Source organism: Schistocerca americana, chromosome 1 (assembly GCF_021461395.2).
Source record: "Schistocerca americana isolate TAMUIC-IGC-003095 chromosome 1, iqSchAmer2.1, whole genome shotgun sequence".
NCBI lineage: Eukaryota > Metazoa > Arthropoda > Insecta > Orthoptera > Acrididae > Schistocerca > Schistocerca americana.
The window spans coordinates 594,226,947-594,253,828 of record NC_060119.1 but is presented as its reverse complement, the minus strand read 5'-3'; the positions used below and the strand labels follow the sequence as shown (position 1 = coordinate 594,253,828).

The 26,882-nt window shown below is 44.8% G+C and overlaps 1 protein-coding gene across 1 annotated transcript in view; it reads right to left on the bottom strand.

Moving 5' to 3' along the window:
• The window catches only part of LOC124580386 (pickpocket protein 19-like), a 151,545-nt gene that overhangs the window by 50,869 nt on the left and 73,794 nt on the right, over window positions 1-26,882 (bottom strand). The window contains exon 5 of the mRNA XM_047131259.1: window positions 13,170-13,458. Within this exon, the coding sequence (XP_046987215.1) occupies window positions 13,170-13,458 (289 nt within the window). The remainder of the gene's footprint in view (window positions 1-13,169; window positions 13,459-26,882) is intronic.

The following is a 26,882-nucleotide window of genomic DNA, read 5'->3' as shown; positions in this document are numbered from 1 at the left end:
GGAAAGAAAGAGTAATCAGTTAGATTAATATATTCTTGTCGTGTAAGAGCTCTAAGTTAGTGCGAACTTATAAAAATCACATTCTTACTAAGATACCCATGAACCATGGACCTTGCCGTTGGTGGGGAGGCTTGCGTGCCTCAGTGATACAGATAGCCGTATCGTGGGTGCAAACACAACGGAGGGGTATCTGTTGAGAGGCCAGACAAACATGTGGTTCCTGAAGAGGGGCAGCAGCCTTTTCAGTAGTTGCAGGGGCAACAGTCTGGATGATTGACTCATCTGGCATTGCAGCACTAACCAAAGCGGCCTTGCTGTGCTGGTACTGCGAACGGCTGAAAGCAAGGGGAAACTACAACCGTAATTTTTCCCGAGGGCATGCAGCTTTACTGTATGGTTAAATGATGATGGCGTCCTCTTGGGTAAAATCTTCCGGAGGTAAAATAGTCCCCCATTTGGATATCCGGGCGGGGACTACTCAAGGGGACGTCGTTATCAGGAGAAAGAAAACTGGAGTTCTACGGATCGGACCGTGGAATGTCAGATCCCTTAATCGGGCAGGTAGGTTAGAAAATTTAAAAAGGGAAATGGATAGGTTGAAGTTATATATCGTGGGAATTAGTGAAGTTCGGCGGCAGGAGGAACAAGACTTTTGGTCAGGTGAATACAGGGTTATAAATACAAAATCAAATAGGGGTAATGCAGGAATAGGTTTAATAATGAATAAAAAAATAGTCAAAATATCCACGGGTGTGCTGCCGGTCTATAGTGTCCAACGGGCACAATATTTCGGCGATCATACATGTCGCCATCATCAGGTGAACTGACGGACTGAGCTCCTGTGAACGTGCCGGCACGGAGATCCGTACGCTATGGCTGCTCAGAGGGAACTGGGTTCGGTCGCGGCGGCGGCCGATTTAAATACCCTCCGCCCGCGGCGCGCTCCCTCCGCCGTCCGCGCCCCGCGCCACGGTCGCGCGGTGGAACAGATTGCGACGGCGTCTGAGATGACGTCGGAGTGATGGCTCTGTCCGCCGTGGTCGTCACAACTATACGTTTGCTCGATTTACTCTTGATTAACCCGATCGCTGGTTCCCAAGCCTTGCTAAGATTATAGCCACAGTCACGGTTTATGAGGTCGTCATAGGTGCGAATTTCGATGGCCTCTCTAACAACACTGTCCCAGTATCTGTTCCACCGCGCGACCGTGGCGCGGGGCGCGGACGGCGGAGGGAGCGCGCCGCGGGCGGAGGGTATTTAAATCGGCCGCCGCCGCGACCGAACCCACTCCAACACGCCACAAATAGAATAGAGACTGCCATACATCAAGCAATACATGAAGCCATACCCACCATAGTAGTCGAAAATTGGAAACAAGCCATACCCCAGGAAGCCCTCAACCTAATACGACACAAAAAACAACTTTATAGACAAATCAGACGCGACAACAACCCAGACCTAAAAAGACAATGGAATAGATTGAATGCCAGAATTAAAAGAATCATATCCGAACACCAACAAAGACAATGGGACGACACATGCAGAAGACTTAACTACAGGGAAGGGGGGAAATTCTGGCAACGCTTTAAATCGCTCACGGGACAACGACAGACAACAAACACTACATTACTAGTGGATAATGAACCGACAACAGACAAAGCAGAACAAGCAGATGCATTTCGACAAGTACTGCAGCAAGTTTACTCCTTCCCACAAGACGCAAAATTTGACGACAACTTCAGACAACACGCCGAGCAACAGCTGACTATAATCCTAAACACCCCAACGACAGCAACAGAAGACGAAAACACGCTGACAGCAGAAATCACTAACGCAGAAATAATCAATGCCATATACTCAGGACGTAACACAGCTCCAGGACAAAATGACATAAGACGTATACACCTTCAGAAAGCCCCAGCCCACCTCCTGACACCCATCCTCTACCTCATCTACAACTATTGTCTCACAAATGAAACGCTACCCGCCACTTGGAAGACTTGCAAAACAATAATGATACCAAAACCTGACAAACCAAGGACTGACCCAAGATCTTACAGACCGATATCTCTACTCGACGTCATAGGGAAAACTTACGAAAGGATACTAACTGACCGCATAAAAACGTATGTAGAACGCAACGACATCCTCCCTCTGACACAATCAGGCTTCCGACAAAATCACTCCACTAACGACCCGTTAATCAGACCGACCAACGGAATAACACAAGGCTTCAACATAGGACACTGCACGCTTGCAGTCTTCTTAGACATAGAGCGTGCCTTCGACAAGCTCTGGCATACAGGACTGCTCTACAAACTGAGCAAATTGGGCCTCCCGACCAAGGTTATACGACTAATACGGACGTACATCACAAACAGGAAGTGCAAGGTACATGTCGGCGGAGCCTACTCCCAAGAATTCACACCCCAAGCAGGAGTGCCACAAGGAGGTATCCTATCCCCGCTGCTGTACGCGCTTTACACGGCTGACGTACCAACGACAACAACCGCCAAAGAAACTGTAGGACTGTATGCTGACGACACCGCCTACTGGTGCACAGACTTGAAGACGACAACCATACAACGAAAAACACAGTCCTACCTACAAAGATTAGAAAACTGGATGACGACATGGAGAATCCGACCAAACCCAACCAAAACCCAAATGGTTTTATTTAGACACAGACACCTGACAAAAAAACGACAACAAAACACAAATGACATACAACTGACGCTGTGGGACACACCACTAAGACTTAATGACACTGCCAGGTACCTAGGAGTGTACCTAGACAAGTACTTAAACTGGAAGACACATCTCACTTACCTGCTAAACAAGACGAGGAAAAGACAACGCCTAATCAGACAAGTACAAGGACGTTTCCATGGATGTGACGACCACACGGCGATACACACCTACAAGACGTACATCAGACCAGTGATAGAATATGCAGCAGCCTCCCTAGGAGGCTTGCACAAACCGGTAGCCGAACAACTCTACTCGACCGAAAGACGACTTTTACGCAGCATCTGTAGACTGCCAAGCCTCACACCCAGAGACGACGTATATGACATCACAGGCGTGGAGCCGCTACAAAACAGACTGACCAAACTCAGAGCGAACTACGGTAGACACATATTAACGAAACGCCCAGACATGGAAGACATTTTGACAACAAGACCGCGAATGAACAGACGACCAAAATTTAAGTATACCCAACCAGCGTGTACAGTAGCACAAAACACCAGCCAAGAATACCCAGACCTCGCCCCCACCATGGAATCACTAACACAAGGCATCCAACTTCCCCCACACCTCACCCAAAGACACAGAAACTGACCCCAGAATATACACACAAACGCGCCTGCGCGCACACGCACACACACAAAACATACACAAGAACTGTAGACCTAAGCTACATCTAAAAAGTAGCATAGAAATAACAAATTAAACATTAAAAGTAGCATACACACCAAACTACGGTACTACTATCGTATGCTACAACCTCCATACACACTAAAGTACTCCAAGAAAACAAAGAAAACAATCATAACGGAAAATACGGTATAATTTATAAAGAAATACTATATCACAACATGACTTAAAATCTTTAATACTTATCAAATACGCCGGGAGAAACTCAAGAATCACATCATACACCTTTACGGGGAGGAGATGTATCGCAGCATGAAGAAATTTGAAAAGTTGCGCCACCGTAGATGTCGTTTGCTAAGTACTCTTGCCTTTCTAAAGAGATGTCGTTCCGAGAATGTTGTTCCAAATTTTGCTAAGGTTATGCATCACATCGATTCTGCAGCAGCTAAGAGAATCAAGAAACGAGCCAGCCTCGCATTGGTACGTGAGAGAGTGCAATTCACCCGCCGGAGCCTTGAGTTTATCTCACAGGAATTACTCAAACTACATTTGCAACTGGCTAGTAAGTTTACTTCTTGTTCCTGGGATTGGATTGATGGTGTCACCTGGGTGTCAGCTGATTCCGCCCATAAGAAGGCTACAGGACGTCAAACAGCTAAGTTCTCACGTCTCCTTGACAAACCATCCCTGCAGGTTCCGTGCAAGACTGTCATCAATCTCAGTGGCATGGTGTTGAGTGATGATGCAGTCTCGGTTTTGCAGAAAGGTCTCAACTTCGCTCCCACCCCCAAGTTCACTCCAGTCGCAGAAATTGTTAGTGCTGTTGAACAGGCTGCAGCTCGACTTCCGCCAGAATCAGCCGAGGAAATACGTCGTGAAACTTGTCGTGCGTTGACGAAATCCAAGCCGATGAAGTCAAATATCAGCAGTAAAGAGAGGGCGGCCATTAGTGATCTGAGGGAGCGCTCTGAAATTGTTGTCTTACCGGCTGACAAAGGCAATGCTACAGTAGTTGTCTCCCATAAGGACTACACTGATAAGATGCAGAGCCTGCTAAATGACGATTCCTACCGGAAGATCAGCGTTGACCCTACAAAGAAGGTGGAGAACAAGACGAGGGCGCTTCTCAAGGACGCAGATTTACCGGAGGGTGACGCTAAGAAATTGTTACCCCAAGGTCCGGTACCGCCTAGACTATATGGACTACCGAAGGTTCACAAAGAGGGGATACCATTACGCCCCATTGTCAGCAACATCAGGGCACCTACATATTTGCTGGCCAAATACCTGACGGGAATATTAAGTCCTTATGTGGGTAAATGCCCTCATCACATCCGTAATTCCGTGGATTTTGTTAAACGCCTTGACAGCTTCAGGTTGGATGAGTCAGATATCATGGTGAGTTTTGACGTCGTTTCCTTGTTTACGAGGGTACCCCTGCGAGAGTCACTAGAATTGATTAGTCAGAAGTTTGACGAGAAGACCACTGAACTTTTTAGGCATGTCTTGACTTCCACGTATTTTCTTTTTAATGGAGAATACTACGAACAAACGGAGGGAGTCGCCATGGGTAGCCCACTCTCACCGGTGGTAGCGAATTTGTAGATGGAGAACTTCGAGGAGGAAGCCCTGTCGTCATCCGTATGGAAACCTACTTGCTTTTTCCGTTACGTGGACGACACGTTCGTCATCTGGCCACATGGTATGGATAAACTCCTTGACTTCCTCACACATCTAAACTCCATACACCCCAACATCAAATTCACTATGGAGACTGAAACGGAGGGTAAATTACCTTTCCTTGACGTCTTGGTCAAGAGAAGGGCTGACGGCACCCTAGGTCATGGGGTGTATCGGAAGACTACGCACACTGATCTGTATTTGCACGCAGACAGCTGCCACCACCCTTCACAGAGGAATGGGGTACTTAAAACTCTAGTACATAGGGCGCGCACTATCTCTGACGCAGAGAGTCTACCCCAGGAATTGGAACATCTGAGAACTGTATTTCGGAAAAATGGGTACTCAGAGTGGCAGATTCAACGTGCTCTCCGCCCAACCACTGCAGCACAACCTCTTGAGATGGATGAAGTCACGAGGGAGGAGGTAGGCACTGCATTTATTCCATACACAGGCGCACTCTCGGGGAAAATCGCTCGCATTCTGAAGAAACACCGGGTCGGAACTGTGTTTTGTCCTCCAAATAAAACTCGTGCACTGGTGGGGAGCGCCAAAGATGACCTCGGTTTGAGGAAGGCCGGCGTGTACCAGATTCCGTGTCAATGTGGCAAGTCGTATATTGGTCAGACGATGCGTACCGTCGAGGATCGATGCCGTGAACACCAGAGGCACACTCGCCTGATGTATCCGAGCAAGTCGGCGGTCGCTGAACATTGTTTGTCGGAAAATCACGCCATGGAATATGACCGCACGAGGATTCTGGTACAGACGTCGAGATACTGGGACAGCGTTGTTAGAGAGGCCATCGAAATTCGCACCTATGACGACCTCATAAACCGTGACTGTGGCTATAATCTTAGCAAGGCTTGGGAACCAGCGATCGGGTTAATCAAGAGTAAATCGAGCAAACGTATAGTTGTGACGACCACGGCGGACAGAGCCATCACTCCGACGTCATCTCAGACGCCGTCGCAATCTGTTCCACCGCGCGACCGTGGCGCGGGGCGCGGACGGCGGAGGGAGCGCGCCGCGGGCGGAGGGTATTTAAATCGGCCGCCGCCGCGACCGAACCCAGTTCCCTCTGAGCAGCCATAGCGTACGGATCTCCGTGCCGGCACGTTCACAGGAGCTCAGTCCGTCAGTTCACCTGATGATGGCGACATGTATGACCGCCGAAATATTGTGCCCGTTGGACACTATAGACCGGCAGCACACCCGTGGATATTTTGACTATCAAATACGCCGGGAGAAACTCAAGAATCACAATAAAAAAATAGGTGTGCGGGTAAGCTACTACCAGCAGCATAGTGAACGCATTATTGTGACCAAGATAGACGCGAAGCCCACGCCTACTACAGTAGTACAAGTTTATATGCCAACTAGCTCTGCAGATGATGAAGAAATTGATAAAATGTATGACGAGATAAAAGAAATTATTCAGGTAGTGAAGGGAGACGAAAATTTAATAGTCATGGGTGACTGGAATTCGAGAGTAGGAAACGTAGTAGGTGAATATGGATTGGGGGAGAGAAATGAAAGAGGAAGCCGTCTGGTAGAATTTTGCACAGAGCATAACTTAATCATAGCTAACACTTGGTTCAAGTATCATAAAAGAAGGTTGTATACATGGAAGAATCCTGGAGATACTAGAAGGTATCAGATAGATTATATAATGGTAAGAAAGAGATTTAGGAACCAGGTTTTAAATTGTATGACATTTCCAGAGGCAGATGTGGACTCTGACCACAATCTATTGGTTATGAATTGTAGATTAAAACTGAAGAAACTGCAAAAAGGTGGGAATTTAAGGCGATGGGACCTGTATAAACTGACTAAACCAGAGGATGTACAGAGTTTCAGGGAGAGCATAAGGGAACAATCGACAAGAATGGGGGAAAGAAATACAGTAGAAGAAGAATGGATAGCTCTGAGGGATGAAGTAGTGAAGGTAGCAGAGGATCAAGTAGGGCTAGTAGAAATCTTTGGGTAACAGAAGAAATATTGAATTTAATTGATGAAAGGAGAAAATATAAAAACGCAGTAAATGAAGCAGGCAAAAAGTAATACAAACGTCTCAAAAATGAGGTCGACAGGAAGTGCAAAATGGCTAAGCAGGGATGGCTAGAGGACAAATGTAAGGATGTAGAGGCTTATCTCACTAGGGGTAAGATAGATACTGCCTACAGGAAAATCAAAGACACCTTTGGAGAAAAGAGAGCCACTTATATGAACATCAAGAGCTCTGATGGAAACCCAGTTCTAAGCAAAGAAGGGAAAGCAGAAAGGTGGAAGGAGTATGTAGAGCGTCTATACAAGGGCGATGTACTTGAGGACAATATTATGGAAATGGAAGAGGATGTAGATGAAGATGAAATGGGAGATAAGATACTGTGTGAAGAGTTTGACAGAGCACTGAAAGACCTAAGTCGAAACAAGGCCCAGGGAGTAGACAACATTCCATTAGAACTACTGACGGCCTTGGGTGAGCTAGTCCTGACAAAACTCTACCATCTGGTGAGCAAGATGTATGAAACAGGCGAAATACCCTCAGACTTCAAGAAGAATATAATAATTCCAATCCCAAAGAAATCAGGCGTTGACAGATGTGAAAATTACCGAACTATCAGTTTAATAAGTCACAGCTGCAAAATACTAACGCGAATTCTTTACAGACGAATGGAAAAACTGGAAGAAGCCTACCTCGGGGAAGATCAGTTCGGATTCCGTAGAAATGTTGGAACACGTGAGGCAGTACTGACCTTACGACTTATCTTAGAAGAAAGATTAAGGAAAGGACCACCTACGTTTCTAGCATTTGTCAACTTAGAGAAAGCTTTTGACAATGTTGATTGGAATACTCTCTTTCAAATTCTGGAGGTGGCAGGGGTAAAATACAGGGAGCGAAAGGCTATTTACAATTTGTACAGAAACCAGATGGCAGTTATAAGAGTCGAGGGGCATGAAAGGGAAGCAGTGGTTGGGAAGGGAGTGAGACCGGGTTGTAGCCTCTCCCCGATGTTATTCAATCTGTATATTGAGCAAGCAGTAAAGGAAACAAAAGAAAAACTCGGAGTAGGTATTAAAGTTCATGGAGAAGAAATAAAAACGTTGAGGTTCGCCGATGACATTGTAATTCTGTCAGAGCAAAGGACTTGGAAGAGCTGTTGAACGGAATGGACAATGTCTTGAAAGGAGGATATAAGATGAACATCAACAAAAGCAAAACGAGGATAATGGAATGTAGTCGAATTAAGTCGGGTGATGCTCAGGGAATTAGATTAGGAAATGAGACACTTAAAGTAGTAAAGGAGTTTAGCTATTTGGGGAGCAAAATAACTGATGATGGTCGAAGTAGAGAGGATATAAAATGTAGACTGGCAATGGCAAGGAAAGCGTTTCTGAAGAAGAGAAATTTGTTAACATAGAGTATAGATTTAAGTGTCAGGAAGTCGTTTCTGAAAGTATTTGTATGGAGTGTAGCCATGTGTGGAAGTGAAACATGGACGATAAATAGTTTGGACAAGAAGAGAATAGATGCTTTCGAAATGTGGTGCTACAGAAGAATGCTGAAGATTAGATGGGTAGGTCACATAACTAATGAGGAGGTATTGAATATAATTTGGGAGAAGAGGAGTTTGTGGCAAAACTTGACAAGAAGAAGGGACCGGTTGGTAGGACATGTTCTGAGGCATCAAGGGATCACAAATTTAGCATTGGCGGGCAGCATGGAGGGTAAAAATCGTAGAGGGAGACCAAGAGATGAATACACTAAGCAGATTCAGAAGGATGTAGGTTGCAGTAAGTACTGGGATATGGAGAAACTTGCACAGGATAGAGTAGCATGGAGAGCTGCATCAAACCAGTCTCAGGACTGAAGACAACAACAACAACAATATACTAAGATAATTGTTTATATACCTGTTCGTATATCGTTTGGCAAAGTGCGGCAGCTTGTCATATAAGAAGGCAGGCCAGTTCCGGTTCTAATTGTGCGGCGGATCATCAACGAACGTGGGTGGTGCACCGACCAGTTCCCATGCTCGTTTGGGCAAACGCTGAGATGGTTCTCACTTTCAGCCTCAGTAAGTACGATACACAACCGTGTAAAATACGATCACACGCAGAACAAAGTTGGCATTATTCACAAACAGGTGGCGCGCACGAGGTCCATCCCTCATCCCTCAGCTAACAATACGAAGTGACGACTGCGGCAACACAAATGGCCTCCGGCCACAAAGTACAGCAAAATACGCCGAGGGGTCAAAAGTCATAGGATACATCCTAATATCGTGTCGGCCCTCCTTTTGCGCGTCTAAGTGCAGCAGTTCGATGTGGCACGGACTCAACAAGTCGTTGGAAGTCCCCTGCAAAAATATTGAACCACACTGTCACTTGTAGCCGTCCATAATTGTGAAACTGTTGCATGTGCAAGATTTTGCGCATGAACTGACCTCTCGGTTATGTCCCATAAATGTTCGATGGGATTCACGTCAGGCGATGAGGATGGTCAAATCATTCGCTCGAATCATTGTGTTGTGGCCCGGTGACATGGCGCATTGTCGTTCATAAAAATTCCAATGAGGAGTATGATCGATATATATATATATATATATATATATATATATATATATATATATATATATATATATAGGGGAGACTTGCAGCCTTACAAAATCGGCCACTACTGTATTTTCTCTTTTCGCCTCCAGATGGGAGACGTGTACAGCAAGCAGGAGCGAGCTTGTCTATCCAAGTGCGCTGGAATCGGATACCTTGTTCCTCTCTTCAGTGTTTTTTCTACTTTGCGTGCTTGATGGTGGTTGCTGTAGCTCTTAGCGCGGGGCTGTGGTACGCTTCTTTAGGGTAAGTGATTAATTTAGTTGCTATTTTTCGTTTATCTATGTTATGTAACGAACGATATCTAACAAACATTTCACGCTAACTTCCATAGCACAACGTGCAAGCAATATGACCAGATGCTACTGCGTGTTTGTCGTGCAGTACGAGCCACTTCATAGCTTTTCAATATCGGCCAGAAGTAATTTCAATTTTTAAATTATGTTTTCTTCGCCTTACTTCTTTTTAGACTGAAATCGCGGAAAATGAGCAAAAAATAAGAGAAAAGAATGCATGAAAATGACTGGAAGCGAGGGTATGTCTAACAAAATGACTGCGAGGGAGGTAGCTGAAGAGCTTTCAACAATTGGAAAAGAAAAAGATCGCTACCCGAGAGAAGAGATTAAAAGTAGAAAAAATAAAGTCTTAAAAGTAGTTGAACAAAGCTGAACTTAAGTCGGGTGTTTCATTACTAGAAATCATGAATCAACAGAAGAGACTGAAAAGTGCGCTATGTGTTTGGAGTTGTTTGAAGAAGGATGGGTGCTGTGTACCAAGTGCAGACGATGGGCACATATTGGTTTCGTGGATCAGGAGAATATTTTTTATTTTATTTGCGGTTTCTGTAAAACAGTGAGGTAAAAATTGGTGAATCGAGCTAAGTTCCCACGCTTATGTGTTTTATTATTATTTCATAAGTATCAGTGCAGTGTATGATTAATAACCGATATTTTCACAGAAAACACAATGGCCCATACTGCAAAACTCTATCTGCAAGCGTTTTTATTGTGATTCTTTTACTTCCGATGAAAAATAAAAATCATTACACTGTGCGACTCATACAAGTATTGAGAAAGTATATTGAATGAGTATATTAAGATTCCGATCAACCACCACAGTTAAACAGTAAAGTCAAAAAACTTAAGCAGGCCAATACTGCAAGACTCTCCCCTGTATACAAGGAAGTTACAGCACACTAATATAATTCGGGGGCTGTTGATGTTTTACCTTTCTTCAGTTAATTGTTGACGGTTACTTTTTTTTGCAGAGTGACTTTTTGTGTATGTATCTGCCTTGTTTAGTAACTAGATCAGCTTATGGATCATTTTATAGCCATACGTATTTCTTGTGTAGACAAAGGGTCTGATTGGGATCTTTAGGTGGAGACCTCAACCATGGTGACCAAGGGTTCATAATTCGAAGACGTCCTGAAAATTTATGCCTCAGAATGTTTTATGTGAAAAGTGTTAAAGCTTAGTGCAGGTGTCGCAGCAGCGTGACTGGCCTCGCATAGTCATGCTGAATGAGAGGGTGCTCCACGTGTGAACGAACGTTTTCTGCGTTAAAACCGCGTTTACAGAACGCTGTTTTTCACTCACTGACATAGTTACGTACCAGACTGCCACGTTACGCGCTACAATTCGGAGCTCTCTGGCGGCAGAGGGTTGCAACTAGTGTAAGAGTAGAAGGGGAGTGATAGAGCAATATGTGTGACATGACTGTAATACATCAGTAGATACTGAGACAGAATAAAAGGTTCGGAGGCGTTGCTTTTCAGCACACCCTCGTAGTGATTTTCTTTCATTAAAAGTTAATGAGAAATTTGTGTTCGGACGCTGTGATTTATGTTTTGCCTGAAGAGGTCTTTATGCATGTCTATAATACTACACTACTTGCCATTAAAATGGTTACGCCACGAAGATGACGTGCTACAGACGCGAAATTTAACCGACTGGAAGAAGATGCTGTGATATGCAAATGAACAGTTTTTCAGAGCATTCACACAAGGTTGGCACCGGTGGCGACACCTACAACGTGCTGGCATGAGGAGAGTTTCCAACCGATTTCTCATACACAAACAACAGTTGACGGGCGTACCCTGGTGACACGTTGTTGTGATGCCTCGTGTGAAGAGGAGAAATGCGTACCATCACGTTTCCGACTATGATAAAGGTCGGATTGTAGTCCATCGCGATTGCGGTTTATCGTATCGCGACATTGCTGCTCGCGTTGGTCGAGATCCAATTACTGTTACCAGAATATGGAATCGATGGGTTCAGGAGGGTAATACGGAACGCCGAGCTGGATCCCAACGGCCCCGTATCACTTGCAGTCGAGATGACAAGCATCTTAACCGCATGGCTGTAACGGATCTTGCAGCCACGTCTCGATCCCTGAGTCAACAGATGGGGACTTTTCCAAGACAACAACCATCTGCACGAACAGTTCGACGATGTTTGCAGCATCACGGACTATCAGCTCGGATATCATGGCTGCGGTTACCATTGACGCTGCATCACAGACAGGAGCGTCTGCGATGGTGTAGTCAACGACGAACCTGGGTGCACGAATGGCAAAACGTCATTTTTTCGGATGAATCCAGGTTCTGTTTACAGCATCATTATGGTCGCATCCGTGTTTGGCAATATCGTGGTGAACGCACATTGGAGCGTGTATTCGTCATCGCCATACTGGCGTATCACCCGGCGTGATGGTATGGGGTGCCATTGGTTACACGTCTCGGTCACCTCTTTCTCGCATTGACGGCACTTTGAACAGTGGACGTTACGTTTCAGATGTGTTACGACCCGCGGCTCTACCCTTCATTCGAACCCCGCGAAACCCTACATTTCAGCAGGATAATGCAGGACGGCATGTTGCAGGTCCTGTACCGGCCTTTGTGGATACAGAAAATGTTCGACTGCTGCCCTGGTCAGCACATTCTCCAGATCTCTCACGAATTGAAAACGGCTGATCAATGATGGCCGAGCAACTGGCTCGTCACAATACGCCAGTCACTACTCTTGATGAACTGTGGTGTGGTGTTGAAGCTGCATGGGCAGCTGTACCTTTACACGCCATCCCAGCTCTATTTGACTCAGGCGTATCAAGGCCGTTATTACGGCCAGAGTGGTTGTTCTGGGTACTGATTTCTCAGGATCTATGCACCCAAATTGCTTGAAAATGTAATCACATGTCAGTACTAGTATATTTGTCCAATGAATACCCGTTTATCATCTGCATTTCTTCTTAGTGTAGCAATTTTAATGGCCAGTAGTGTAGTAGCGGAAGTACAATGCCTTCACCGTACTGTGCACGGGCGAAAATGGACTAGCAACTCATAGGTAGTCGTTATCATAAGCAAATCTCTCTCGACACGATATGAAACTGGCGTTAGTAAACCGTGCTAAGAACTGTTTGACGACTCAGCTGCGAGTGTATTTGCTGATCAAAACGGTGAATTAGGTAGGGCAATGAAGTGGAGAGCGAGCTACCTGAGGGAGCGCGGGAGATGTAGGGCAAGCAGCCGCACTTCTTGACGTGGGCGACTTGCAGGCACTCGTGGATGCAGTTGGCGCGCGTGTAGAAGCGCGAGAAGAGCAGCGGCCGTTCGTCCGGGAAGAGGCAGAGGCGCTTGTGCAGCGGCAGGCGGCGCAGCTCTTCCTCGCTCGTGATGAGCGCCGCGTCCACCGAGTGCGCCGGGACGGTGCGCGCGCCGCCCGCCGGCCACTGCGGCGCCACCAGGCCGGCGCCAGGCGTGTCGCGCGGGCTGTGCACCGTCACCTGATAACACGTGCCTAATTACAATCGACTGTGGGAAAGCTGACCGTGAGCGAATATAATGAATTTCCTTGAGACAGAGAAGTTGCTCTCCATGCATCAGCACGGCTTTAGAAAGCATCGCTCCTGCGAAACGTAATTCGCCCTTTTTTCACATGATATCTTGCGAGCCGTGGATGAAGGGTATCAGACGGATGCCATATTCCTTGACTTCCGGAAAGCGTTTGACTCGGTGCCCCACTGCAGAATCCTAACTAAGGTACGAGCATATGGGATTGGTTCCAAAGTATGTGAGTGGCTCGAAGACTTCTTAAGTAATAGAATCCGTTGTCCTCGATAATCAGTGTTCATCGGAGGCGAGGGTATCATCTGGAGTGCCCTAGGGAAGTTTGGTAGGTCCGCTGTTGTTTTCTTTCTACATAAATGATCTTTTGCATAGGGTGGATAGCAATATGCGGCTGTTTGCTGATGATGCTGTGGTGTACGGGAAGGTGTCGTCGTTGAGTGACTGTAGGAGGATACAAGATGACTTGGACAGGATTTGTGATTGGTGTAAAGAACTCTAAATATAGATAAATATAAATCAATGCAGATGAATAGGAAAAAGAATCCCGTAATGTTTGAATACTCCATTAGTAGCGTAGCGCTTGACACAGTCACGTCGATTAAATATTTGGGCGTAACATTGCAGAGCGATATGAAGTGGGACAAGCATGTAATGGCAGTTGTGGGGGAAGGCGGATAGTCGCTTCGGTTTATTGGTAGAATTTTGGGAAGATGTGGTTCGTCTGTAAAGGAGACCGCTTATAATACGACCTATTCTTGAGTACTGCTCGAGCGTTTGGGATCCCTATCAGGTCGGATTGAGGGAGGACATAGAAGCAATTCAGAGGCGGGCTGCTAGATTTGTTACTGGTAGGTTTGATCATCTCGCGAGTGGGAGGCTCTAGAGTAAAGGAGGCTTTCTTTTCGTGAATCGCTACTGAGGAAATTTAGAGAACCAGCATTTGAGGCTGACTGCAGTACAATTTTATTGCCGCCAACTTATATTTCGCGGAAAGACCACAAAGATAAGATAAGAAAGATTAGAGCTCGTACAGAGGCATATAGGCAGTCATTTTTCCCTCGTTCTGTTTGGAACAGGGAGAGAAGATGCTAGTTGTGGTACGAGGTACCCTCCGCCACGCACCGTATGGTGGATTGCGGAGTATGTATGTAGACATAGATGTAGAGCGATGTAGGTTGGCTGCTGGGTTCAGTGGCGGGTAGATATGTTGTTGCGGGACGAGGGGACGTGATAGGGGAAGTGTTTTCTTGTTTGTCTTCCATCACTGAAATCTCATGAAGGTGTCTACCTCGTACCGATCAGCTGCTACGGTGTAAGTTGCATCGATTCGTGAGTGAGCATTAGAGAGACAGTGATCCTCAAATGGGGTACATATTTGTAGCAAGGGATATGAAATTAAATTAAAGCTGTTGCAATACAACGCAATGAGTAGAAGAAAAATGAATTTCAAAACAGTTAGGACACATTAGTGACCCATCTCAGGTAGCATAATCCATTTAAATATAAGTACACAAACTGTTATTAATCAAAATAATCATATGCTAGGATAGCACAACACCACTTTGTCAGTAAATTACAGTGTCGCAACATTCAAGTCCCTGAGGGATGGTGCAGACGATCAATACTTGGATGGCGGGGGCCATCCTATTGCGCCGTTACTTTAGCTACGCTGTCTGAGCCTCATAACAAACTGCTTCACATAGGTTAGCAATTGTTAATGGTACTGATACATTTGCGTCCCGAAGTGCCTCCGCACAATGTCAGTATTGTCTCTTGAGTAAGAAGTACTCAGCTCGTCATCTCGCGGTCGCGTTCTCTCTTCCCAAGCACGGGGTCCCGGGTTCGATTCCCAGAGGGGCCAGGGATTTTCACCTGCCTCGAGATGACTTTGTGTTGTCCCCATCATCTCATCTTCATTCATGAAAGTGGTGAGATTTGGATGAGCAATGGCTGGGAATTTGTACGGGCGCTGATAACCGCGCAGTTGAGCGCCCCCCCCCCCCCCCTCCCCAAACCAAACATCATCATCATCTTCTGGAGCAAGAAAGTTTGACGACTATTATTTTGAAGAACTTATATCAGCAGCGGTGGACAAAATATGGAAACACCGCGTGAAGTGCTTCCTTGACCATAAACGCAGAAGCTAGCCAAGCCTCCAGGATGCGCTGTTGTGTTTGACCACTTAACATGCCGTAATTCGTCATGGTCACCACAGTGTTCTGTGTAGTTACGAGTGCGTTAAGTCGGAGCTAATTTTTTTTGCTAGTACGGTGCCTGCTTCTGCAACGAAGCTAGCTGACGTGTTTGGCGTTTCAAGAGACACCGTATCGAAGATTTGTATCGCTTACAGTGGAAACGGAAAAACATTATCCGATAAGTTACAACGCGGACAAAAGTGTGTGTTGAGTGGTCGTGATGGACTGGACGATCACTGAAGAGAATTGTGACAAAAAAAAAAGAGGAAACCAGTTGCAAAAGTCGCTGCAGAAGTGAACTTCGCACTCGCGATATCTGTCAGCACAAAAAAAACAAAAAAAAAAAAAAACCAAGGGAACTCTGTAAGCTAGGAACTGCAGGGCGAGCTGGATTCCTAAAAACCGCGTATCAGTGATGCAAATGCCCGTACCAGGAAAACGTGATGCCGAACCCATAAAACTTGGACCACGAAACAATGTAAAGTAGTTATTTGGTCGGATCAATTTTGTTTCCCACCGTTTCCAACTTCTGACCGAGTTAACGGCTGGTTCCTGCCTCCTAAGTCTGCAATACAGACTGCTTGCTGTCAAGAGTGAAACGTGGTGGTGATTTGCTGATGAAATGAGCAACTATATCATGGTTCTTTGGGCCCCACGTTTACTCTGCAAGACCGCATTACTGATAAGGACTATGTGCCTCTTTTGGCTCTGTAGGTTCCATCCTCACGGTACAGTGTTTGTTCCCAAATGGTGAGGCTGTGTTCCAAGACGACAGGGCCGCTTCTGTACAGTTCGCGGCTTCCAGCACGAATTTTGTGAGTGTGAGGATGAACCCTGGAATCCTCCACCAGGTCTCAATATTTTTGGGCCTTTGTGATCTACGCTGAAGAGTGCGTGATCTCTGTCCACGTCCTTCGTCGTTTCCTGAACTTGTCTCTAGTTAGCGGGAAGAGTAAGTAAGATTGTCTTGGAAACATGACTTGTATTCATCCATTCCGAGACGACTGGAAGCTGTTTTGAATGCCAACGGTTTCCCTATACTGTATTAGGCATCTTGATGTGTTCTGTTTTGGTGTTTCAATATTTTTCTCCACCCCTTGTGTGCTGTGAAACAATAATGTCTACGAAAGAAATTTTCTTTCATTACATAGCATACAATTGGAGTTTAACAGAACGTGTGACACGTCTAACAAACATCGCTATAAAATGGCTCTTGTGGTAGGCTCGTGATAAAGACACAGAAGCTTTATTTAAAACCATTGTTTAGGCAAAGCTCAGTCCACACAGTATCACAGCTTGTGATCGACTTAAGAAGCGCTGGCCTTGCTTCTCCAGTCATGCACACTGCACACTATCTGGTTAAAAGTATCTGGACACCCATTAGTGGACGCTGATAGGCTGTGTCTACACACTTTGCCTTTGTGACAGCCTGAACTCTGCTAAGGACACATTCAACGAAATTGCTCTGGAGGAATGGCAGCCCATTCTTACTGAACGGCCAAAACCAGAGAAGGGGTGATGTCGGACGCTGAGGTCTGGAGCGAGCTTGACGTTTTGACTCTTCTCAAAAGCATTCGATTGGGTTCACATCGGTACTGTCGGCAGGGTAGTCTACTGACGAATGTTATGTGGCAAACACCACATATGCTGTGCACTGTCATGTACAGTCATCGTCTCCAAACTGTTCCTCTTCTGTATGCAGTACAAAGTGGTTTAAAGGGTTTTCACATCCTTTTACATTTAACATTTTCTCAAGCGCTATAAGAAACCATACCCTGACAACGAAAAACACCTTCATACTGCAATACCATCTCCTCTGTACTTTACTGTTTCCACTACACATTATGGTAGGTAATGTTCTCCAGGCTTTCGCCAACTGAAACCCTTCCATTGGACTGCCACAGGGTGTGCCGTGATTCGTTGCTTCATATCATTCGTTTCCAATCGTACACTGCCTAGTCACGTCACTGTTTACGCCACCTCAAGCGTCGCATAGCATTCTATCCAGAAACTTATTGCCGGCCGCGATGGTCTCGCGGTTAAGGCGCTCAGTCCGGAACCGCGCGACTGCTACGGTCGCAGGTTCGAATCCTGCCTCGGGCATGGATGTGTGTGATGTCCTTAGGTTAGTTAGGTTTAAGTAGTTCTAAGTTCTAGGGGACTGATGACCACAGATGTTAAGTCCCATAGTGCTCAGAGCCATTTTGAACCAGAAACTTATTGCTCGACCATTGTACCACACTCTTTTTAATTCCCTGTACAAAGCAAGGAGGACATAGCAAATTGAGCAGCACTAGCATTCCTAGCCAAGAGAAGTCTACCAGCATCAAATGTAGGCCTTAATTTGAGGGAAAATTTCTGAGAATGTACCTTTGGAGCACAGCATTGTACGGTAGTGAAACATGGAGGGTGAGAAAACCGGAAAAGAAGAGAGTCGAAGCATTTTAAGTGTGGTACTACAGAAAAATGTTGAAAATTAGGTGGACTGATAAGGTGAGGAATGAGGAGGTTCTACGCAGAACCGGATAGGAAAGGAATATGTGGAAAACACTGACAAGAGAAGGGATAGGATGATAAGACCTCTGTTAAGACATCAGGGAATGACTTCCATGTTGCTAGAGGGAGCTGTAGAGGGCAAAAAGTGTAGAGGAAACTGGAGAGCAAATAATTGAGGACGTAGATTGCAAGTGCTATTCTGAGGCAGAGGAGAGGTTGGCACAGGGGAGGAATTAGTGGTGGGACGCATCAAACCAGTCAGAAGACTGATGACAAAAAAAAAGAAAAAAAATTGTGCTATGTGTGCAGCTGGTAGTATTGTGGAACTCACGAGTGATTCCATCTTCTGATTTCATGCGTTTTTTTACAATCACTCTCCACAATCTCGACGATTCCTGTCCGTCAGAACATGTGGTCTGCCTCCTCTTGCTTTAGCTATAGCTCAGACTCGTCCAAACTGTGCCCCTGGGGCGCTAGCGCCTGCGATCGCCCGCAGCCAGCGCCCCGGGCGAATTCGAATGTTGTCGCAGTGGCCGAGCCGTGTCGCTCAGCTGGACGCGCGGACCGCCCGAACGCCAGCCGATAGATATATTTGTTCGCCCGTTTTCCCTTCTGGCAGAGGACGTCTCACAAGTGCTTCAACTATAGCTGATCCGCCTGAAGGACCGCTTTTTTGTGTGTAAAACTCTGGATGAGTTTTACAGCTGTCTTCCACGAGAGAAATATCCTCTTTTGCACAAGCACGCGGCCAAAGTTCTCTCAATGTTTGGTTCCACGTATATTTGTGAGCGCTTTTTCTCTCTTTTAAAGCTTGCTAAAACTAAGAACCGTTTATTCCTTGGTGATAAAAATTTGACCAGTTCTTTGAGGTTAGCAGTCACACGGAATCTTGTACCGGGCCTAGACAAAATCGTTTCCTCGACAAAAAAACATGTAAAATGTTAATTGTCTTCTTTAACAATGTAGACTGTAAGAATTAAAGAGCTTTATAACCTTAATTCTATTTTAGTTTTCAAACTTGGTCAGTTAAAATTATTACGTACAAAACAGCAAACTAAGGATCCGATTTCAAAACTCTGAAAAGGGATACAAAAAATTGTAGCACGAAGTATAACAAAAAATACTTACTTGTAACTACTAACAGTAAGAATGAGACTCTATATCCCTTACATAAAATTAATTCTAAAATAGAATATTTTGTTTACGTTAGATCTGACCGCGAGACAGTCTAGCGCAGAGCAGTGCTGTGCGGTCTCACTCGCTCCGCAGCTCTCTCCCTCCTATGGCGACACTAGCGACACACGGTCGCGGACGGGGCGCGGGCGCGCCCGCCGGCCGCAATTCTTGGATGAGCCCGTATGGCTGATCCTCCGCGTTTGCACTTTTTGCGCTTCACAGTCACATTACCAGGAGTAGACCTGGGCAGCTTTAGAAGTGTTAACGTGTCCCTGATGGATTTGTTACTCAGATGACATCCAAAAACTAGACCATCATTGAAGTCACTGAGCTCGCCCCACCTACCCGTGTTGCAGTTGTTGTCCCTCTACTCACAAAACAGCGCTCCCCACTTCCTTTCAAACATGCGCGTCTGCTTCTAGTTGGTGTCTAGTCGTCAGTTCCGCATTACCTAGGGGTGTCCTGAACTTTTATTTGGTTATGTATCAACAAATATGCGCACATACCGATGGATTTGTCATTGGGTGTATTCCTATTCGTTGCTACGTGGGCGGAAAGCAGTTTCCTATCGCTATCTGCTACACAGCAGGTGTTACAAATGTACACCGAATCCTTTTGTCTGAAAATGGAGTGCTGTGGCTTCTAAACGAAAGGCATTTAAACCGAAAAGTGATAAAGACAGCTTAGTGGGCTGAACTGAAAATAAGAAACGTATTTATTTTCCTGCGTGGAAAATAATCTCTGACGTGGCCAGTAGGAGCGATAACAGACGAAATGATATTTTGTGCCTGGGCCGTTATTAGTTATATTTTTTACAATCAGTGTTTAGGCTATTGCGCCATTCTGAACTAGCAGCTGTATTAGCATGATAAGCAATAAATGCGGATGACACAATATTTTGCTGTCCGCCTGCATAGTTGGGTGGTACGTTCTTGCCTCCCATGCACTGGGCCCGGGTTCGATTCCCGGCCGGGTTAGAGATTTTCTCGCTCGGGGACATTTCATCCTCATCATCGGCCGCAAGTCGCCCAGTGTGACGCCGACTGAAATAAGACTTTCACTTGGCGGCCGAACTCGAATGGGAGATCCCGGCCAACAATGCCATACGATCATTTCAACACTTCGCTTTCTTGAGAAGAATGAATATGCATTGGCGCACTTCACAATGAAGTGGCAGATTGTGCGTATTTTTTAAAATAATTTTTTTCTCCCAAAAGTTAATTTTCATTATGCATCGCAGTGTGCACTGATTCCAGTAATTTGCGTTTCTACAAAATTTTTGAGAACAGAATGTATCTCTAGGCTTGATTTTTCTTACAAGGGAACCTCCTCATAGCACTTCCCTCAGATTTATAAGTTGGCACAGTGGATAGGTCTTGAAAAACTGAACACAGATCAAACGAGAAAACAAAAGTTGTGTGGAACTATGAAAAAAATTAGCAAAATATACAAAATGAGTAGTCCATGCGCAAGATATGCAACATCAAGGATAGTGTGAGCTCAGGAGCGCCGTGGTCCCGTGGTTAGCGGGAGCAACTGCTGAACGAGAGGTCGTTGGTGCAAGTCTTCCCTCGAGTGAAAAGTTTAATTTTTTATTTTCAGACAATTATTATATGTCCGTACGTCCGATGCAACTGCGCCGTAGTATGGGGACGCTACACCTAAACAAACATAGAAACACACGACGTCAGTCGACTACAGCCACGGAAAGAGAGAGTATTCCTGCTAACGAGGCTCCCTGGCTGGCAGTTGACTGTTCGCTACTTTGGACGAGAGTGCATTCAATACGTGATATGTATTCCGTGGGCAATATGAATCCAGCTAATATAGCTCGCGACTTCAATAACAAGGTCAATGAATATTTTCCGAACTGTAAGGAATCGGAAAGTTCCTTAAGGGATCGAACGATTGTCGAACATTTGTATGATTATTTCCTACATTTGTTGATAAATAGCACGTGTGGTGATGACGATACCTTGCTGATTGCTGCGGGGCTGTATGTACCAGATGATGAGATTGATGACTATCCGTACAAAGACCACGAAGAGGAAATACTGCGACTTCAATGTGATGGTATTTCTTTGGGTTACATAAAGGAAATGCTCCAATACAGGTTACTGTCCAAACCAATTAAAAGATGCAAATACAGATTATGGAGTGAAGTAACAAATAAATTTAAGAAATTTAAAGGGATGGAGGAAAAAAGCACAATTAAATATTGTAAAGAAGTCGTGGTACGAGGTGGAACCCGAAGACAGAAGTTCAGTGAACTAGAAAACCATGTATACCGACAATATATTAATGCAAGAAATGAATTAAGTGCAGTGCATGATACAGTCCTACAGATTTTGGGATTGCGTTACGCTAAACAAATCGGCCTGGACTTCAATTCTTCATCTCATTGGCTTGTCACGTTCAAAAGAAAATACAAAATTACGAGCAGTAATATTACGAAGTATGTAAGCAAGAACTACGCGAATAAACTGGAAGAACTTTTAGAGTGTTCCAAGACGTTTGTTACAGAAACAAACGTCAGATTCCAACAGTATGAAGACGCATATATTATCAACACAGATCAGTTCGGTTTTAACTATGAAATGAAATCGACCCGCACGTTATCGTTAGTCGGAGAAGGCGACACGGAATGTACTGTAGACCAGCTGCATGCCACTTCACATAGTTATACCATACAATATGCTCTGAACAAAGCAGGATTTCTTTTACCTACATTTTATTTACGTTTGCAGGAAAAAATGGTGTATTTGGACCGTAAGTTCAGCAACAGGTAAATAGGGTACTTGCGCAAACACCGAATGTCATTGTGAATTGCAGTGTGTCAGGAAAAATGGAGAAAAGACTAGTGAAAGACTTTAATGAACGTGTGATTGCTCCTTACGCGGACAAAGATTTTGCCTTACTCCTTGACAGCTATACAGTACAGAAGGATCAGGCATTGTACAATTTTAGTGTGGGAGTAGACGTGATTACCACTCCTCCAGGTTGTACACCTCTTGTGCAACCGTTAGATGTGTTTGGTTTTCGGCAAGTGAAATACTTAGTGAAAAGATTCTATGATTTAGCGAAGCTGCACAGGTACACAGAGCAGTATTGTTTACGTGATCGTGTGTCAATTATCAAAGTTCAGGCACTCACACATAATCAACTTCGCTCTCCAAAATTCCAGGACATGCTCAGATTTGCTTGGACATTTGCAGTTTATGTGATAAACTCTATGTTTTCATCACTTTTTTGGGAGTGATTATCACATCCACAAGAAAACCTAAATCGGGCAAGGTAGAAGAATCTTTTTACCCATTCGCTAAGTGTACAAATTAGGTGGGTCGACTACATATTCTTGTCATGTGACGCACATGCCGTCACCAGTGTCGTATAGAATATATCAGACGTGTTTTCCTGTGGAGGAATCGGTTGAGGTATGACCTTGCCATCAAATGTTTTCGGTTCCCATTGGAGAGGCACGTCCTTTCGTCTACTAATCGCACGGTTTTGCGGTGCCGTCGCAAAACACAGACACTAAACTTATTACAGCGAACAGAGACGTCAATGAACGAACGGACAGATCATAACTTTGCGAAAATAAAGAAAGTAAACTTTTCACTCGAGGGAACACTTGAACCAAGGACCTCTCGTTCTGCAGCTGCTCACGCTAACCACGGGTCCACGGCGCTCCTGAGCTCACACTATCCTTGATGTTGCCTATCTTGCGCATGGACTACTCAGTTTGTATATTTTGCTTATTTTTTTCATAGTTCCACACAACTTTTTCCTGTTTTCTCTATGATTTTCAAGGCCTATCCACTGTGCCAACTTATAACTAAATCTGAGGGGGGTGCGATGGATAAGTTCCCTCGTTAATGATATTAGCTGGTGCAGCTATACCTGAGAATGGAACAACAGCCGAAATCCCAACTGTGTAACAGTTCAGGTGGAAGATATTTTTATTTCTAGATACTTCAGGACTGTGGACGCAACTAAAAAGAATATAATTTCTGTCGAGAGAAGTAGTAACCGTCACGATGTTCAAAGGAGATATATACGTTCTTCTCCACTTTTAGCTGGCATCGTCCTTCTGAAACACCTGCACCTGCAGTTGTCTGAAGGATACGAGAGACAGCTACCGTTAAGGTAGTTCTGAGTACGAAGGAATAGCGGTGGCACGTTGTGTCCAATGGCGCCCAAAACCAACGGAGCTGACGTCTGTATGCTGCGTCCTACAACAACACAGCTTGTCAGACGGCGAAGGTAGCGTTTAACATGTAGTAGGCCACAATTGCAGAATGGCTTGTAGAGGAACTCGTCTGAAATCACTACATCTTTTTATTCATCACGAAATAGTCGATCCACATGGATGCTCGTTTTGGCCTGACGTGGGATGTTTGTACAATGGAAGCCAACACAACGGAAGGCGGGTCAACAATGCAAACCACGGCACGCGCAGTGCAAAAGAAAAGTCCGTTTTAGTCAGGAGACCCAACGGTATGGACCATGCTGGACGGCCCATTGATACCATTATGCCATATACACATCGCTGTTGTAGCTCCACGTCCTATGGTACGAATCAAAATGTAGCGGTATTATAAATCCATTTTCTGGAGACCGTTTGAACTCACTACATGCCGATTTTGACAAGCACGCGAGCTGCGACTAATTAGAAGGAAGATTTTTTGTTCATCACACCGTAAATTTTCACTTAATAAAAGTTGGTTCTGATGGAATGTAACAGGCAGTTTCGGCAATAATAAAAAATTTCTCCAAATTATCCGTCTCTTTGAAGGTCATTAATTAGATACTCTTCATCAGCCCTCATTGTGTGTTTGAAGCTCCGCTATTGCTATTGATTTTAAAAAGTATGTCTAACATTACCAACAGTTATTGAAATCCAGGACCACCTCTTATTCGCAGTAACGTAGTAGGTTTCTTGTGGAGACGTTTCATCTACATCTACTTGGATATCTGCAAATAGCACTTAAGTGCCTGACAAAGGGTTCATCGAACCACCTTCACAACAATTCTCTATTATTCCAGTCTCGAATAGCGCTGGGAAAAAACGAACACCTATAGCTTTCTGGACGAACCCTGATTTCCCTTCTTTTATTATGATGATTTTTTCTCCCTAAGTAAGTCGGCTCGACAAAATATTTTCACTTCCCGAGAAGAAAGCTCGTGATTGAACTTTTGAGAAGATTTCGCAGCAGCGAAAAACGCCTTTGTTTTGACTATGTCCATCCCAAATCCTGTATCGTGTCAGTGACACTCTGTCTCCTATTTCTCGATAATACAACACGTGCTGCTCTTCTTTGAACTTTCTCGATGTACTCCGTTAATCCTATCTGGTAGGGACTGTTTCCTTAATAAGCATTTTGAAGCAATCGAAGCAGCTCAGTCGGTCAGTAAGGTGCGTCACCGCACAATCGGCGTTCGTTCCTGAACCTAGCCTCTCATACCAGCAGGGCTGACAGGCGAGCTAACTGGTAGTTTGTTTAAAATACCTCGACAAAGGTAACTTGTTTGGTCTGAAAGATTAATATTAATTAAAACATCGATAAAATTCGTTGATAGCTTTGGAAATACTTTGCCTTGACAAAATTCAACTTCAGTTTTGTACTTTACTGATCAAGATCAATTATTTGACATACGTATCAACAACACACTGCTCAATTTATATCTTGCCATTTATAGTGAATTTTTTGTTTCCATTTGCTCTTAGTGGTTCTGTCCTTGTCTCAGGTTAGTTTAATCACTACTTTTTAAGCATAATTCGCATGTGAACAGAGTCGGAAATCTTTCAGTGTCCACGAATTCTACAGGGTGTCCCAGCTATCTTGTCCACCCAAAATATATCTGGAACAATAACAGCTATTGGAAAAGGACTTTCACCGGTATCAATGTAGGGCTGGGGCCCATGAATATACATATTTGGAAACATTCTAAAACGAAAGCATATGTGTTTTTTAACACAAACTTATGTTTTTTTTAAATGGACCTCCTATATTTTTTCTTCAGCAATCGATAGCATGACAAAGCACATACACAATGACGTTGATTGCATCGCAATATTCCCATTACATCCCGAGATATTGAGACGCGAAGTTGACGCTTGAAACACCCGACATGCGCTGCTAGCGCACGTCCTGAGGCTCAGGCGTGAACCCCATGCTGCCCGTAATCGCGATGTGATTGACATGTGTAATCACACCTCCATACTTATCAAGAGGTCCGAAACGAATAATACGGCCTGCTGCCATCAACTCTCTTAAGCACATAATGGTTTCCCTCTTGCATGTTTTACGTATCGACGTACACAATATGAACCAGTACCGATCGGTGTACACCCGCCAGGTTGTCTTATTTATCCTGCACACCCAAAATAAGGTTTATCTAATTCGTTATAGGACCCATTGTGCCTGTCGCGCAGGGCCTGGCTCTACTTAGTCAAGTGTCCAACGTAGTTCCTACTACTGCCACAGTTACCACTTCGCCTTGTTTATGATTTTCGACCCATGCAAACTCCTGTACTCCACCACCCTCCGAGCATCCCATTTGTTGTTGCTTTGGGGTGCAGTACACCGCTCGCCAGTGTAGTCGTGCATCAGAGTAATCTAGTGACGGCACAGAGGTAGTACACATTGCGAATAAACGTTTTGTTGTGGAACTTATACTGTACAGTATAATGTACACACAGGAAGATATGGCAGAAATGCTGCTGATCTATGGAGAATGAACGTTGACGGGAAATACGTTATGAGGTTGCTTGTTTGTTGATAGTACTGTTAGCGAACATTATGATTATTAAGTTAATATGTCTGTTTTCTACCCTACTCTACATACCTGTACTGTACCCTGTTGTAGGTGGACGAAATGCTGTTCAGGCAGAACGACTGTACAGAAGACGATTCCCTGACAAGCCATCGCCTTCGCGCCGGATGTTTCGTCGTCTCACATCTCGTCTACGTGAAACGGGAAGCTTAAATCCAAGGCCTCGACATCGTCCTAGAACACGCACAAATGAACGTGCTGAAGTTGCTGTGCTCGCTACCATAGCTGTGAATCTTCAAATCAGCACACGTCAAATTGAACGTGAAGTTGGTGTGTCGAAATCAAGTGCACAGCGTATTCTTAAACGTCATAAATTTCATCCTTACCATGTTCATTTACACCAGGATCTTCATGGAAATGACTTACGCAATAGGGTAACATTTTCTCGGTGGGCTCAGCAAAAACTTCTGACTAATCCAAATTTTTTTGCAGATGTTCTCTTTACCGACGAGGCATCATTCTCCAACAAAGGAATTGTCGATATGAGGAATATGCATTATTGGTCCGTAGACAATCCAAAATGGCTCCGTCAGGTAGAGCATCAACGTCCGTGGAAAGTTAATGTTTGGTGTGGGATTATTGGAGATACCATTATCGGACCTTTATTTATAAATGGCATCCAAAATGGCTGACAATACTCCAGATTTATACGACAC